The following is a 16,331-nucleotide window of genomic DNA, read 5'->3' on the forward strand; positions in this document are numbered from 1 at the left end:
GCCTGCAGAGTCCCTGCAGAAGGCCTCTTTGATTCTCTCGCTTCTTGTATTTGGATCACATCAAAACAGCAACATGACCGGTGAGTAAGACGAGGAAAAACATCCCTGAACTTTACTCAGGCAGCAGTTAGTCATCAGAACGACAGACAGCGTTTCAACACAAAGGCAGACCTTTGTCGGAAAAGAGGAAGGCGTGTTTGCAGACAAACAGGTGCGTTCAGGGAAGCTGGGAGAAGTCGGTGAACCGAAGTCTTGTTCTGCTGTGCGAGCTCACGTGATGTTTTCTGTCTGTTTGTGTGTTCGCAGCTCTGCTGTCCGCCGCCACTGCAGGAGACCTCTCCACGGTAAAGTGCAGACAAACGCTGGAAGGCGTCTTTAGAGCCAGTCCTGCCTTTCTGGATCCGCTGTGGTCCACTGGGATTTAGAAAGATTCAACCAATCCGAGTAGCTTCACCATCACAACTCATGGAAATCTGCTCCACCTGTCTGTCACCAGCTAAAGGAAGAGCAGTAATGACTCAGCAAAAAGCCAGTTCATTCAATCTCTGAGCGCTCGCTGAGTTTCTGCAAATTACTGTTGACTTCACGTCTGAGGGCCTCGTTTCTGAGAAGTTTAAAGTCTTTTCTACAAAGTTAAACTGAAGTTAAACTCATCACGGAGTTCATCTGCTGTCTGTTAGAAATTGCCAAATCTTCTTTGTTTTGAACTGTCGGTGAATACACACAAAAACAGTAAAAAGTCATAGTGATAGTCCTGTAAAGGATTAAGGAGGAAGGTTTGTGGTGCAGATTGTAGCCTGAGGGTGCTTTTAGGAAACGAGCTCCTGCTTTGTTTGGAGTCAGCACATGAAAACATGAAGCAGATCCAAAGACGACCACCGTCACATCATGCTGACTGTTTGATTCAAGGTGTTTCTACACCCAGAAGCTTCTTAATGAATCTCAGTCCGCTCTGTGTCTGCAGCTGTCGGAGTGCGTCCATCGAGGCGTCAGCTTGCTGGTGCGAGACGCTGGAGGCTGCTCGGCGTTGCACATAGCGGCCCAGAACGGACACACGGACCTGGTCAGCTACATACTGCAGCAGGGTGAGAATGATGTGCATGTAGTTACAGGAAGTGTGTGCGAACGTGTTGAATGGCTGTGGCTGAAAACAGGTTAGAGAGCTGTGTGTGATATTCTGGATTTATGAGAGGGAGCAGAAAGCTAAAGTGTCTCTTGTAGTTTAGGATTTTCAGTCGGCTCTCGTGTTATTTGATGATGGCCTGCTATCTCTGTAAGATAAGATAAACCTGTATTGATCCCACAGCAGGGAAATGAACTTCCAGCTGGTTTATATTACAAAATCCCGTCTGAAGAAGTCTTGTCTCACTGTGTCTCCCCTCTGTTGTACCACATTTGCGTTTGTTTGTTTACAGTAATGACATCAAGGCGCCACAGTTAAATCCATAATACTGGTGTTTTCATAAATGCTACGTTGTGCAGCTTTAGGCTCTTTTTTATTTGATGTCCAACCACACAATGAAGTCATGAAACAGTTAAACACAAGAGTCTGTTTGCAGGTCTTGAGGAGCATTAAAATACTCGCTTAGAGCCTTTTGAGGACAAACCCTCAGCGGTCGTATTGCATTGTGGGTAATGTAGGCGCAAAGAAAGAAGATGCATGCAGAGATGAAGCTCTCTGGTTCAGCTGCGTCACCTTTTCTTCTTATTTGAACTTTGGGTTCAACAGCATCTTTTTTTGATTTATTGATTGATTCCTGTTTCTTCCTCTTCAGGCTCGAAGGTGCTTCTGGATCTGACAGACAGAGAGAAGTATGTTGGGTACTTTCAGTTTCGTTTTCCTAAAGGACCCTCTGTGTACAGATGTGTGTTTGATCACGTCAATGTTGGTAGTTTGAAGACTTGCATGCGAACAGCTGAGTCCTCTTTTATCTGTGTGTGTGTGTGCAAGCTTCCTTTCTGTAGTCAGTAATCTTTACTCTACAGCAACCACAAGCTCTCCCAGCTTATCTGTGTGTGTGTGTGTGTGTGTGTGTGTGTGTGTGTAGAGGGGACACTGCACTGCACAAAGCAGCCTCAGAGAAGCAGCACGTCGTCTGTCGGTTGCTGGTGGAGGCCGGGGCGTCGCTCGAGAAGACCAACTTCCAGGTAAACACACACACACACACACACACACACACACGCACACGCGTTTCCCGCCAGGCCAGCTGAGTCATATCAGAGCGCCAGCATCACATGTAAATGACCTACACAAGAGTTCCAGAGTCTGTTTCTAATGACAAAAAAATTCAAAGAAAATAAGTGGCTCTAAAATTAAAATAAATGTAAGTTGCAGCTCTACTCTAATGCATGTGTGTGTGTGTGTGTGTGTGTGTGTGTGTGTGTGTGTGCGCGTGTGTGTGTGCGCGCATGTGCGTGCGTGCGTGCGTGTCCACCAGGGGAAGACGCCGGCGGACCAAGCCGAGGGAGACTCGGAGCTCGCCACCTACCTGAGCGCCCAACAACAACACACATCCTCTGCCACCCACGAGGACTTGGAGACGGCTGTCTGAGGCGCGCGCGCACACACACACACACACACACGCACACACACACACGCTCTGGACTCTGCACACACTCGCACCGGAGACAAACCTGGAGGAGGAAAGTGTAAAAACCGGACCAGAGATTGACGTGCAGCGTCTCCTCAGACGGATTAACGAGACAAACCAGAGGAGTGAGCGGCTTCAGCTCACAGCAGCTCTGCAGCGGACGCTTTAACTATTTATTTGTATTTATTTATTCATATTCTATTTATTGGTTGTGCTGATTGATTGACTGCAGGACGATTAACGGTTCAGGACGCAAGTGCACTTTGAGCAGCCGCCGCGGGCGAGAGCCGAACTCACGACAACATGTTTATTTTGCTCACAGTTCATATTTTAAGACTCAGTTTACTCAGTAAGACGTGTTGAAAATAATCAGTAGAGCATAAAGTTTCATTTCACAAGTGATTCACATGCTAAAGGCTTGTATGTTCAGCCCAGAAAACCTGTGTGCCAAAGACGTGGTGTCATATCCATCCCAGCGATGAGCTTCACATCCTCATGAAAACTGCTTTCGTACCAAATTCTGTGAAGATAACGTTTCGTTCACGCTGTTTCCTCCTTTGATCGCATTATTAAGCTCAGAAACCAGAAGTTATCAGACGTTCAGAGCAGCTTCAAAGCCGGAGCTGCTTCACACAAACAGAAAAAACAGGAAACTTAAAGGCAACAAAATCAGATTCCAGTTTGTGAGTCAGCGTCCGGATGCTGAGGGAGGTGTTATCAGCGGGTCGCTCGCTCGGTGATTCAGGGTGGAAATGTGTGTTTCACCAGGTGATGTTTGACCTTTTGAAAACTCTGAAATCTGTCTTTGGTCCAGCTGCTCCCGGCGGGCATCGATCAGCTGTAAGGTGTCAAAAGGTTTTATTCACCGTGTTCAGCTGTTTAACCGCGAGCGCAGACCATGTGACTTTCAGAGGAATGAAAAGACTCCATGTTTGGACCTTTTATAAACCCAGACCTTTTATTTCATCGCCCTCAACCATCACGAGCTTCTTACGCTTTCATTCCACCGTGCGTCGGACTTGTTGGTCTCAGGAGTTTGAATAGACGGCTGGCAGCTGATGTGCACATACGAGCTTTCTTTATTTAAACATTTAACACATTAATAGGACTCTGCAGTATGGATATTTATGAGGATCTTTATGTACTGCTCAATATTACAATATGGAAGATGAATGCAAGAAAACACATAGAAAATCACTGGTGATTTCAAACTTCCGGTAATTTTTAATTTGATTGTCTTTAATTGATCTGAATAATTAATCTAGAAAATCAATTGGCAGACAAATCAATAGTGAGAATAATCTTTGGTTGCAGCCGCAATTCAAAGCATCAGAGGACTAAATTATTTTGCTGCATCCAAACTAGTTTTTAATCAAACAAAGTGGCGTTAAAACCATCACTTTATGTATCATTTTAGTTCAGCTGTAAGTGCAGTCAGCTGACTGCAGAGGACACACCAGACTGTGTGTTTTAAGGTGAAACCTGCTCATTTTAAACGTCTCACCCTTCAGCCGCTGTCACACTTCACACCGGGTTTGTGTGTGTGTGGTACTCCTGACGCATCAAGGCTGTTCACATGACGCTTGTGTGTGTGTGTGTGTGTGTGTGTGTGTGTGTGTGTGTGTGTGTGTGTGTGTGTGTGTGTGTGTGTGTGTGTGTGTGTGTGTGTGTGTGTGTGTGTGTGTGTGAGAAAATTTCCCCATTCCATATCAGATCTGAAAAGAGAAGTCAGTGCAGCTGAAAACAGAAGAGAAACTCTCTGTGCAGCCTGTACAGACTGTGTGTGTGTCGTGTTACAGTAGTGTGTGTGTGTCATGTGTATCTGTAGTACACATGCCCGAGTGTGTGCGTGTGTGTGTGTGTGTGTGTGTTTGCAGCATTTATCCAAGAAGAAAAGAAAAATCTGAGCCATATTCAATGCAATATGAATAGATGACGTCTTTTTGCATTTCTCTGTTAATCGTTTACATTACATTAATGTTTGAACATAGTCGACCATTTAGCACCGCGGAGTATCGAATGTGCAATTTTACTTCAGTGCTGGTTGGGTTTATGATTGTCTCGTTGCTCTTTTCTTTCGTGTGCATGTATGTCAGTGGATTGAACTTTGAAACTGCCCTGTGAGGTCTCTTTTTGATATAACCTGCTGTAAACTAAGTTCACATGTGAGGCAGGAGCTGCCGTCCCGAGTGTCCGAGGGCTCGGGCGTCGCCGTCGTAGAAGTCTGGCTTTAAACACGCCGCCTAAGTTCAGCGGCTGCAGACGTTCGCAGTATGATTCAAAGGTTTTTTCTTACATTCCACGTTTCCATCTTTAAACCTGCACAGATTTCATTTCCACGCAGCTTTTATTGCACAGCTTCTTTTCCTGTTTGACACTAGAAGATAGAAGTTATTGTCAAGCGGTTAACGTTTCAGTGTATAGAAGTGTAGATTCTTAATTGCCCATCCTGTAAGCGACATTATTTTATATCTACAGTGATGCTTTAAATGATCAAATAGTTAAACAGGAAGTCAAATCTGATCAGACATTTAAAGCCTGTTTTGGATAATATGCTTAACATGTTTGGGCATTTAGGGCAAAGCCGTTGCCCTAAATTATGTTTTTGAGGTGTTCTGATGTACAAATGTAACAATATTTAAGTTTTTTCTTATTTGATAACAAATTGACACAATATACAATATGTGTAACAAATGATAAAAAATAAGCAAAAAAAAAAAAAAGTACAGTAATGATAAAAAAAACTTCAAACAACTCCACAAATTTTCTACACTTTAATTTACACATTTTCTATTTGGTCAATTGGACTTATACCCACCAAAATAAAACACTTCCTGAAAAGATAAGAAGTCAGACTCCGGCCAATCAGAAGCCACTTTTTCCATGGCCACACAGTCTGAACCAAGATGAACCTTTTTCTTTGTTTGCTTGCTGAGAATAATTTGGCTTTTTCAGAATTTGAGTTTCAAGAACTGTTTTAGTGTTTAATTCAAGGACATTGAGGTTTAAAAAATATGTTTTTTACACAGCTGTGATGTTTTTTTTAATTATTATTTTAATCCAGAACTCACGACAATCTTTTGTTTGAAATATACGGGATGTTCTGCTGCTGCACTTCTGAGTAATTCCTTAACTAAACGTACATTTCAAGCCTCTCAGATCGACGTTTTCCTCTCACGCTTTTCCCACAAACGTTCCCGATGCAGGACTTCTACGATGGCTGCCGCAGTCCACCTCCGACACTGAGGCGTCTCTGAGCGGACAGACGAAATGTGTGTAAATGCAGCTGAACTGTCTGTGAATGGTTTTGACTTTTTCTATGAAGTGACTGGACGTAAGCTCGGCCCGCTCTGAATGACGCGCACACACGCTTCTTATCACTTTCTATTGAGTAGAAACATGACTTTGTATTAAATTGTCTCTCATCAGTGTTCTGGTTCTGCATGGCATTCTTACCTCCTTGGCATTATGTTCTGGTAATGGCATACAGGATGGCATTATTGTTGTTTAAATTATTAAATTATTCTAGTTTTAAATGATTTCCACCTGAGTTTCCTCTTAGGTTTGGATGTTTTTTTCTTTTGCTTTTGTATTTCTTATTTCTCTGCTGATGATGATGGAATTACTTGAAGTTTGTTGTTTTATTTTATTCATTTGTGAAAAGAATATGTGATGCTGTAGCTTTTCCTCTGACCTTACTTCCTGTTTGAATGATTGGTGGGGAAATCCGCTGAGTTACCAAACTGCCCAGTTTCCCCTTTTCTCAAACACAGGCGAGAAACTTTGATTGAAGCTGAAAATCAGCTGCTCGCTGTGAAGAAATCACTTTTTGCTGGAGACGCCCCTGTTTAGTGAAGTCACAATGCTCTTTATTCCTCTTTTGATGAGTAATGTTTGACTCCACACCACAAATACGCTGAGATAGACACTTCGACCCCAGGCAGAGCTGCTTTCAAAACATCTGAAAGTGGTCACCATACCCATACGAAGTGTACGTCAGCAGGCCGACGAGCTCTGGGTGACGGCTGTGTTGATCATCCGGCCGACAAACGGCTCAAAACAATCAGCTGTTCAAGCAATATACAAGAAAAGTCAGAGGCTCTCCACAGGCAGTCCGCTTGGTGCCACTAATGATTGGACAAAAGTTCAGGACAATCCATCCAATAGTTAGACATATTTCAAGTCTGGACCAAAGCGGTGGACGAAGCAGCAGGCAGCCGACAATCACTCACAAAAAACATCTCACCTTAAATCTCTAATACACTATTTTTTTTCTTACGCTAACAAACATGTACGTTATCATTGAGTCTATGGACAGCTGTTCACAGCAAGCTGCTCCAACAGTATATCTAAGTTTAGCAGATATGAGTCAGTCCAGTGGACGCACCCAGACGAGTGGCGTTCAAGTGTAACTCTGGTGTTTTTAAAGCTGGACCCTGTTTTTGCATCCAGTTCTTTGGTGTCTGAGTGACTAACAGGCACAGAAAGCTGTAGAACAGGTCCAGTTGGCTGCAGCATGATGATCCATCAAAGCACGCCTGATAAAGCCGTCTGGTTTTGACGGGCTCAGATTGTTGTCCTGTGATACATTTATGGACAGGATCCCTGCAGAGATGGACCTTTTCAGACAGCTCACAGGGAGCTGAAGCACTTATCGCTCCCTCCAAAGCCACCAGACAAAAACAGTCATTTTCCCTCACTGAACACAGAAGCTGCTGTCGACTGTGCAGGCAGTTCATGAATATGTGGAGACTCTTCTCTTCTAAGTCATTGTTGTCCTTAAAAAACACTGATAGAGACAATGTGAAGTAAAATGTTCAGTGGAGTTTACATCTGACACTTTAAAGGTCCAGTGTGGAGGATTTAGTGGCATCTAGTGGTGAGGTTGCAGACTGCAGCCATCTGATCATTATTACAGGGTTTGACATGTTATGTTAGTGTTTTTTGGATAATATTTTGAAGAAGTCACTGTATGAGACTCTACTGCCAGTACACAGTTTAAGTACACAGTGGATAGTATTTCACTTTAGTCGTAAACTTTATATTCTGATGGTTTTATAATCAGGTTGAATACAAACAACGACGAGCTGCATTTACCAGCGTGCCGAGGTTTTAAGTCCATTAGCACTTTAAAGACTCACCTTCAACAGAACGTGAACTATCACCCAGATTTCTGTGCAGAAACACCCTGAATGTGACGCTTACCTGTGAGATTTCCCAGGTAGCCGTCAAGTCAAATAGCAGCTCACTGAGTCACAGCTGGGAAACTCCGCGATCGGCGTGAGGAGCAATCACCTCACACGGTCCGTTCAGGCGCCGCTCCGGAGCTTTTCTTCAGCTCCTTTACAACTTTCACAACTCCATAATCCAGTCGAAAGCTCCAGAGCAGCGACCGAGTTCACCTCCTGATGACTTATTTTGTCGTTTTCTTGAGTCTACCTGCCAAACATGGATTCAAGTTGGTCAACAGGTGAAAGTGTTGCCGCGGAAAACTTTGAAAATACATAATTATGCAAATAAAATGAGTCTTAAACCACAGCTGAACAGTTCATAAGTGTTAAAACTGTAGAAAATCTAACAGTATTTAAAGTAACTGGAACTGATCGGCTCACTTGTTTCAATATTTAGGTTATAATACAGGCATACAGGTGTATGGAAGCCCATCATGGCAGTAAAAGAAGAACAAAAGTCGTGATTAGTCAAGATTTTGACTTTTTAGCTACCCAGTTCTTTTTTAAATATCATTACTGACTTTTAATCTAAATCTAGATCAGTCTAGAAATTTGCAGACGACTGGTTTTCAACCTTTTTTTAACTGTTAACCCTCCAAAAAGAAGTAATATCACCAGCTGCATTATGTCAGAAGATATCAAGCTCAAATCGAAGGTCTTTTGTCTCATATTCTGCTTTAGTGTGGCTTGTGCATCAGCCTGCAGGTTAGTCATGTTAAAACTACTTCATGCAGATGAATCAGACGCTGCAGCGACGTGTAACTTCAGTAGATGGAAAGAAGGTGTAAGAAAGCTTCACTTCTTGTAAAAAGGAGGAAATCTGTCTTTAAATGCACCCAGTTTCTGTGAAGATTTCCTTTATTGGTCCAGCAGCGGTTTAATCATCCTGTCAGAGGAAACGTAACCTTTATCGTCTTATTTCAGTTCGTCACACTTCCTCTTTTCCCTCGTATGAACTCAGTGCCAAAATTAAAGTATTTCAATGTTAAATGAGGTTGTTTTAGCAGTGATGTGTCAGACAAGCAACGACAGGTTTCATTTTCTATCATATAACCACACAAAGTTCTGGAAGTTTCTGTCACAGAAAAAAAAATCCCTTCCTTTCTTTTGTGATGAGTTTGGTGGTTAATTTACTTTCAGCTGTTCATGGGAAGAAATGAAAAGCTTGTATATAAGTTTGGGAGGCGGGGTGACAAAGCATGGCGGATTGTACAGTTGTAACATTATTTGAGTGATCTTATGATTTTAGAATAAATAAAATTAAGTCACCTTGTTGACTGTGTCAAAATTTTTCAGTTTCACTTTGGCTGCCTTTGCTTTCATTTCCCATAAATCGTTTGTGTTTGGTGAGAAAAAGCACTTGATAGTTCACAAATTCATCATATTTTTGTCTTTGCTGAAGAATCTGCTCCGCTGCTGATGCTGTGACCACAGTTTCATTCAACATTTTCACGTCTGAGCTGATTTTGAACCAATAAACTAATCGAAAAGTCTGGAGACTTGGCATTTCCTTCATATTTACGTGTATACGTACAACGTCTTACGTGATGACGTACCAGTGACGCTTCAACTCTATAAAAAAAGGACGATCATCCGTTCGGAAAGGAGTTTTTACCGGTGGACGAGGAGAAACGAGCAGTTTGGGTGGATATTTTAGTTTCTTTTACTGACTTTTTACTCGCTTGGATCTAAGTAAGTACTCTTGTTATGTTTTCAGATATTGTACATACACAGAGTACCTATTGAAAAGTGGTGCAGCTAAAGTGCGCTTTGCTAGTTTTGGCAGTTGAGATAGTTAAGTTGAAGTTGGGAAAAGTTGAATTTAATCAGCTAAAGACGCAGAGACAAAACGAAAGCTTTGAATTAGTTGTTGCTGATTTGACGAAGAGCCAGAGAAACGACAGCTAAAGTCAATTTCCCGTTCCGTTTTTAACTTTGTCGGAGCCAATGCTTCGTTTACTGATAATGAAGCTAACAGCTAACAGCTAGCATGTATGATGTTATTCTGAGTTAACTTCCGGTCAGTGTTAAACTGTCACTGAGTTTAGCTTCAGTACGATAGTTTCACCGTCTTTACACAGACTTTTCTAGCTTTGAAATATATCGTGTTTTAATCAAACGTGGCATGTCATGGTGACTTTACTTACTTTTAATTTATTTGCGGTATTTTGTGTGTAAACGAATAATTACATTTAAAGAAACATGCCTCGACATGACCCACGTACTTCCTACTTCCACCACTAGGGAGAATCTTACGTGGGTTTGCAGAGTCCAGGCAGTGAAACATCAAAACACAAGAAAAATAATATAACAACTATTAATATAAATAACTATTTTGATAACAGAGTGGTCGTTTAATCCAGTCATGACTAATTCACCAATTTAAACACTTCACCTGGTGCTGTGGGACAGGTATAATAGACATTTTTCACAACTTTCTTACGTTTTATAGACCAAACAATTATTATTATCAAATCGTCAGTCATGACAAGTTCGTCGTTGGTTGAAATCGTACATGAATCCAAAACAGACATAAAACTGATCATTAAACTGAGAACACAGCCTTAAAGCATGAGCACTTTAATTCGCAGCTCATACACTGAAGTATGGCTTAAACTAATAATAGTTTTATTATGATTAATTGATTTGGTTTTTGATTAACTGGCTAATTGTCTGAAAATCTTAACTTCTTCAGATCGCTTGTGTGTTATGTTATTTGACTCCTATTTAGCTTCACATTTATAAATTTGAGTTTTCTGTACCTTTTTAATTTTACCTCTATTATGGTTTTTTTTTTTATTCTCAGCAGTGAACCAGCATGGCAAACAATCGCGTGGAAATCCACGACCCTTTGTCCAACAACAACCTCACCAGCAGCACAGACTGTGACACCAAATCTACCTCAGACACGGTCAGCATGGCGAACACGGTGGAGTACAGGCTCATGATGGCCTACGCGACGAGGAGACGGCCGAAAAAGGACGTGGAGCCTCCTCCGCAGGACGGCCCGGTCGTACCAAACGGCGGCACACGTGCAAACGGACCATCGTCGCCTCAGACGTTGGACAAGATTGACAAAGACACGAAGGAGAGGAGGAATAAAAATAAGAAGGGGTGGAAACGTCTCTCGAGCATTATGAGATGCATCAAACCTCGGACAGAAGACGAAGACCCGCCCAGAACTCTCGCGCCCAAACCTGACGTCAACAACAGATGTGCTAAGTTGAATGACGGTGAGTGTTCAGACAACAGCAGGACGTTCATTAAAATGGGAGAAAGTTGTTAAAATGACTGGGAAATCCCAGTCGCACATTTTTCTTCCGTCTCTTTTATGACACATTTGACGTCTACCAGTCGTAAAAACTTGCTGAGTCGTCGTATTTTGCAGCTTTGCTGATATGCATTCTCACATGCAGGCTGTGAGTCACATCCTGTGCTTTGACTTTGACGTAACAGGCCGACAGTGTGTCTTTGATCTGTGTGGGGAAACCCCGTCAGGGACACCAGTTTGGACTCTTGAGCTGTTTTTGTGTCCTGCTTGTAATCTGTCTGAACGTTTTATGTGTGCGTGTTTCAGATAAAGTAGAAGAAGGAGATGAGTTGGAAAAACTGACGAGTCGACTGACGGAGATCGCTGATGAAATCCCGTTCGTTCCTCCAGAGTTAGAGACGGACTCAAACGAAGGTGAGTTTCGTTTTCCTCCCTGCAGAACTAATAAACCACGTCTCACTGTCTCCGTGAGGCTGTTTCAGGTCTGATTCAACAAACGGTGAACTAAATGCATGACGAAGAAAATGCTGCTGAGTCACATGTTGAGATCTGAGGCAGCTTCTGAAACTGAAGTGCAGCAGATCTGGACATTTACTGCTTCATTAAACAGTTTTTCATTATTTATTTCTATCATATCTGAGTGATTAGCTGTTAAAAGCTGCAGGTTTTTGGCGCTGAGCGCTCACGTCATGCCGCTCGGCGTCTGATGGATCAGTGTGGAGCTGACTGTTAGGTGTATTTATCGATCTGTTTTCCTAACATGCGTACATGTGTTACTGTGCTGTAGCTGCTGATGGTACATTATGTCCCGTCTCACCATTAAACCTGTCAGTCTGTGTGGTTTTCTGGTGTTTTGGCTGATAATGGTGTGTTCTGTCCAGACGAGGTGGAGAAGGTGATCGGTCTGATTCTGAGGGAGGCTGGAGACCGACTGAACGAGAAGGTGAGAAACTCCTCTGACTCATGAAGGAAGTTCTTTGGGAATTTTGTTTACATAATTCTACGGCTGATTGACATCAGTGTGTGTGAGATGGTGCCTGTTATCTTCCCAGTGTTCAGTGAAAAAACACTAAACACAGAACGCTTCCTGTCTCCATCAGGAGCTGAAAGATGCCGCCATCGCCAAGGAGCTTTTCTGGAACTACAGTTTCTTCAAGAAGCTGATAACAGCCCTTCTCATAAAGATGGGCCTCATGCCCCCCGAACCCGACGCCCTGGGACCTCAGGCGTCGCCCAAAACCCAGATCGCCGTCACCTGCGAGGTGAGGACAGCTTCAGGTTTGACTCGCCTCGAGTGGCCATTGGAGGAACCGCAGAAAGCGTTGAGATCGGAGCGTTTTATTTGCAGTTCTAGCAGGAATCAGGAATCATTTGCCTTTTAAATGTGTACTGTGGCTCGTAGCTGAACGTGTTTCTGCTCTCCGGCAGGTCACCAGTCGCCTGTCTGCAATAAACACGCTGCCCATGAGCCGAATGCTTGACCACGGAGCCCGATACCTGCAGGAGCATTATTCATCGTGGGCTCAGCAGCAGGGCGGATACGTACGTAAACACTCGCATCGTCTGGAAACATGTCGTTTAAAGCCTTTTCAAACGTTAACGTCTCCTTTTCCTTCTCAGGAGAACGCCTTTCACGAGGACGAGGACGATGACGATGACGATGACGACGTCCAGTGAACTGGAAGAAGTGTTTTTCCAGCTCAACAGCACCCCCTGCAGCCACGCAGTGAAACCTGCCACTCTGTGCCTTCAGAGCTACATGAGTTTGAGATGTTTTCAGCTCTCTGGACCGCTTTAAGTGTGGCACGAGGAACAAAATAACACTCAGGACACGATTTTTGTATTGTGCCACTTCAGTTTACATGCACATAAAACCTGGAGCTGAAGAGCATTAACTTATCTGTATGCATTATTTCTGTATGTTGTCTGATGTGCCAAAGCCTTACAAGGACCCTGAGCCACAGAAAGGTTATTTTCGTGCCGCTGATGACTACAGCTGTGTGATTGAAGTGTACTGTAAAATAACAATTCAGGGCTTTTCCTGGGAGAGGTGAGGAACATTTTAAATCTACAGTTTGTGCTTTATTTTTCATTCACAAGAAAAATTAATATCTTAAGACATGAATTATTTTTCCAGCACTTGCACTTTTTCATGAAACTATTTTGCTTGGAGAGTGTGATCAGTGTGCCTTATCTGTCATTGCTCCTGGTGTTATTTACTGCATTTCAGTTTTTAACTTGTCAAAAGATGTGAAATGAATGTTTGCTACGCAAACCTTGTGTGTCCTCTGAATGGATTGATTTTGCTGCACATAAAGGAGTACATGCAAAAATAAGCTGCATTTATTGTGGTAACTTGTCAGTCCAGCAGAATGAAGGACAGAACTGCTGAACTGTGTGTGAAGAAACTGCCGTTAAGATTGTGTCCCATTGTCCAATATTATAACTAACTCAATCATTAAGACTGGTTCTCTCTGTGGGGTGTATGTAGAAAATGACATTTAATACTTTCACTTTATTATAATGTCCACACAACTTGCTGTCCATCTGCGGAGGCTTGGTTTAGCTGAATAAGACATTCGTTTAAGGACCAACAGCACCACCTTGTGGTCAAATGAGGGACTTAATTATACTAGGAACAGGACAGCCATCCATTTAATGTTTAGATAATTTCAAATATTGTTTTTAATTTTCCAGTTAGTTTGCCAATGCTTTCCCATGTGACAAATTCTTTTATACATTTTTGATAATAAATTCGGCATATAAACAATGAAGCCTAACGCATTTTGTTAAAAGCTCTGAAGGAATGCGGTAATTTTGGCAGAGGAAGCGACAGGCTACCTGAGAAAGTTCAAATTTTATTATATATGTGTTTGTAATGGGTGCAATGTATGCCGAACTCAAGAAGACGGTTAATAATTCAATGAGTCATTTTAACCGAGTCTGAAAAATGATTTCCTTCCTGACACTGACGCAATCCTTAAATTTGCGGTTTTTTGAACGGAGTTTGGCGTGTCTGCCTTTCTGAACCGTATCGGGCAGCTCGCTCCGCTCTCTGGTGTCTCCCACTGAAATGAGATCCAACCAGTTCCCCCGCAGAGCTCGGACCGCCTCAACCTGCATACCGACAGCAGCACCCGACCTCACTCGGTGTCATCACTCCCAACAATGACGTCTCACCTGTCGGACACTTTAGTACACCTGTACCGACTGGGACTGCGGCGCAGTGCGAGGGGTGTGCGTAATGTTTAACGTCGTGCACCAGGGTCGGAAATACGTCCCCACGCGCTGCTCGGTCACAGATGACTCTCCATTAACCGTGCGGACTGTTCACGTCAACAAATCCCCCGGTACGCTGACCGAAGCACCGGAAGCTACTTGGCCGCCGCCGTGCGCCAAGATGCGGATCTCTAAGGTTAACAAGGGCGCGCTGGTGGTCAGAGCTGTCCGGCGTCATCCGTCTCCTCAGCCGCCCAGCCTGGAGAGCCTGGAGGCGGCTTGGAGTGAGAGAGGACAGTCGGAGGTGAAACCACCGGAGAGTTTGCCCTGCGATGAGAGGAGAAACGGCGAGCCAGAGGCCGCCGTGAACGGGGTGGAGGGTCACGGTGCAGGACCACTGCGGAGCAGGAAGAGGGGGTTCAGACCCCCCGACGTGAGGACCATCTTTTCCCACGGTGAGAGGGACCCCAGGGTAGAGGAGGAGTCCGGGGAGGGACACACCTTCGAGCCTGGCGGCGAGAACACCTGGTGTGATGTGTGCTGTCACTACATCCTCCAGCATGGCCTCACCTGTGCAGGTGAGTGTGCTGTCGGTGGGCTCCCAAGTTGAGGAGCTCGTTCAGGGGGAGTCTTAAGACCCATTTGAGTGTTTTACTAGATATATTTATGACTACTACTACTACTACTACTGCTACTAATAATAATAATAATATTAATAATAACAATGATGATGACGATGACGATGATGATGATAAGTGGCTCTTCATTGGACAATTTTACAGTATTCAACAAAAATACTGATTTCCTCACAATTGTCTTTAGAGCTTCCCATAGACTGCCAGTATAATAGCAGTAATTTCCTCAATAAATCCTTAATCAATGATCATCTAAACCATTAAATCAGAAGCTGATAACGTTATCTCTGATAGTGTCGGTCTAATATTGATCGCACTGGAGGTCTTGGCAAATAAAATTGGAGCCTGAGCTGAGCAGAGGGCGTTGCCACCACTGAGGACGGATAGGTTATGTCCTCTGTAATATTATTTTAAAATGACTGTAGTGCTTTTTAGACAAATGTGAGTGTGTGATGGGAAAGAAAACAAAATAAATGGAATTAATATGAAAAGAAATCAATATTCTCCAAATTGCACAGTTTGATGTGTGACATCAGTGCTGCCACGCTGGTTTCAGCCTCCTAGAGGCTCCTCCTCGTTACCTTTGGCTCCAGGAAACCGTGAGAGGCATTTGTCACTATTACTTAACATTTTCCAGACTAAATGCATCAGTCTATAAATACCTGTCAGATTAGTCAATAATGAAACAACTGTTAATCCTATGTCCATCAAAGGCACACACCTTAGACAGGTATACAGTTAGTGACAGCAAAGGAAGGTTTTTCTGGAATATAGAAATAAATATATTTATATCAAAGTGTAATTGGAGGTTTTTGTGTTTATAGAGTCAGAAATGAGCCTCAGAGGTCGCCGTACTTTGCTGCTGCCTCACATTTGCATTGACCTTTCAGTGAGCTCTTACGTCATCCGACTGCCAATCAAAGCGGGATCCTGGTTTGTACGAAGCCCCTCTGACTTGCAGTGAGACGCCATGTTTAAAGCTCGTTAAATGACATAAGCAGGCAGGGCTCTGAAACGCAGCCCAGCAGCTGGAATGCAGTCGGCATGTGGACGAACCGGTTCGGCTCTCAGAGGAAATGCTCCTCGGTGACTCGGGGCCTCCCTGTGTGTCCACTTCTGAGAAAAAGGCTCTTCTTCCTCATGTGCTGGGCTGCTGAGACGGCCTCCATGCTGCTTTTGTGAGCGCCTTCATGGAAATGAGACTTTCTGCTGCTGTTACGCTTCATTGCAGCCTGTCGCAGACGCACTGATCCATGTTCTCTCAGTTCTGATCAGATTCTCATACCTGAGTTTACACTGAGTCCAGATCAGGTTCCAGAGGTGATGCACGGCTACATCAGGCTTGACTTTAACGCTGCTTTACCCAGCGACTCGGTGGAAACAG

General features: G+C 43.5%; 3 protein-coding genes across 7 annotated transcripts in view; all 3 read left to right on the top strand.

Moving 5' to 3' along the window:
- Positions 1–9,097, top strand: part of dgki (diacylglycerol kinase, iota) — a 63,583-nt gene extending 54,486 nt beyond the window's left edge. For 3 of the 5 annotated variants that reach the window (XM_070991621.1, XM_070991620.1, XM_070991622.1), the window contains 5 exons: positions 307–344; positions 965–1,085; positions 1,776–1,812; positions 2,049–2,148; positions 2,439–9,097. In XM_070991621.1, coding sequence (XP_070847722.1) covers positions 307–344; positions 965–1,085; positions 1,776–1,812; positions 2,049–2,148; positions 2,439–2,552 — 410 coding nt within the window. In that variant the 3' untranslated portion in view covers positions 2,553–9,097. Of the gene's footprint in view, positions 1–306; positions 345–964; positions 1,086–1,775; positions 1,822–2,048; positions 2,149–2,438 lie in introns of all 5 variants that reach the window. The other 2 variants (XM_070991623.1, XM_070991619.1) reach the window with 1 other exon arrangement.
- A 269-nt stretch (positions 9,098–9,366) lies between these two features.
- LOC139350733 (apoptosis facilitator Bcl-2-like protein 14) lies at positions 9,367–13,857 on the top strand. Its single transcript, XM_070992288.1, has 7 exons — positions 9,367–9,514; positions 10,629–11,055; positions 11,400–11,507; positions 11,975–12,036; positions 12,194–12,355; positions 12,522–12,635; positions 12,714–13,857. The coding sequence occupies exons 2-7, from the start codon at positions 10,641–10,643 to the stop codon at positions 12,768–12,770; spliced, it is 918 nt and encodes a 305-aa protein (XP_070848389.1). The 5' UTR covers positions 9,367–9,514; positions 10,629–10,640; the 3' UTR covers positions 12,771–13,857.
- A 421-nt stretch (positions 13,858–14,278) lies between these two features.
- The window catches only part of LOC139350956 (ras association domain-containing protein 5-like), a 14,628-nt gene continuing 12,575 nt past the window's right edge, over positions 14,279–16,331 (top strand). Inside the window, exon 1 of the mRNA XM_070992630.1 lies at positions 14,279–14,890. Within this exon, the coding sequence (XP_070848731.1) occupies positions 14,338–14,890 (553 nt within the window). The 5' untranslated portion in view covers positions 14,279–14,337. The remainder of the gene's footprint in view (positions 14,891–16,331) is intronic.

This window comes from Chaetodon trifascialis, chromosome 22 (genome assembly GCF_039877785.1).
Source record: "Chaetodon trifascialis isolate fChaTrf1 chromosome 22, fChaTrf1.hap1, whole genome shotgun sequence".
NCBI classification, from domain to species: domain Eukaryota; kingdom Metazoa; phylum Chordata; class Actinopteri; order Chaetodontiformes; family Chaetodontidae; genus Chaetodon; species Chaetodon trifascialis.

What these genes read in the sequence shown, in the direction of transcription:
- LOC139350733 (XM_070992288.1), top strand. Translation starts at nt 10,641, where the DNA reads ATGGCAAACAATCGCGTGGAAATCCACGACCCTTTGTCCAACAACAAC. An exon ending in ATGTGCTAAGTTGAATGACG is followed by an intron (nt 11,056 to 11,399) that starts GTGAGTGTTCAG and finishes TGCGTGTTTCAG; the next exon opens with ATAAAGTAGAAGAAGGAGAT. An exon ending in AGAGACGGACTCAAACGAAG is followed by an intron (nt 11,508 to 11,974) that starts GTGAGTTTCGTT and finishes TGTTCTGTCCAG; the next exon opens with ACGAGGTGGAGAAGGTGATC.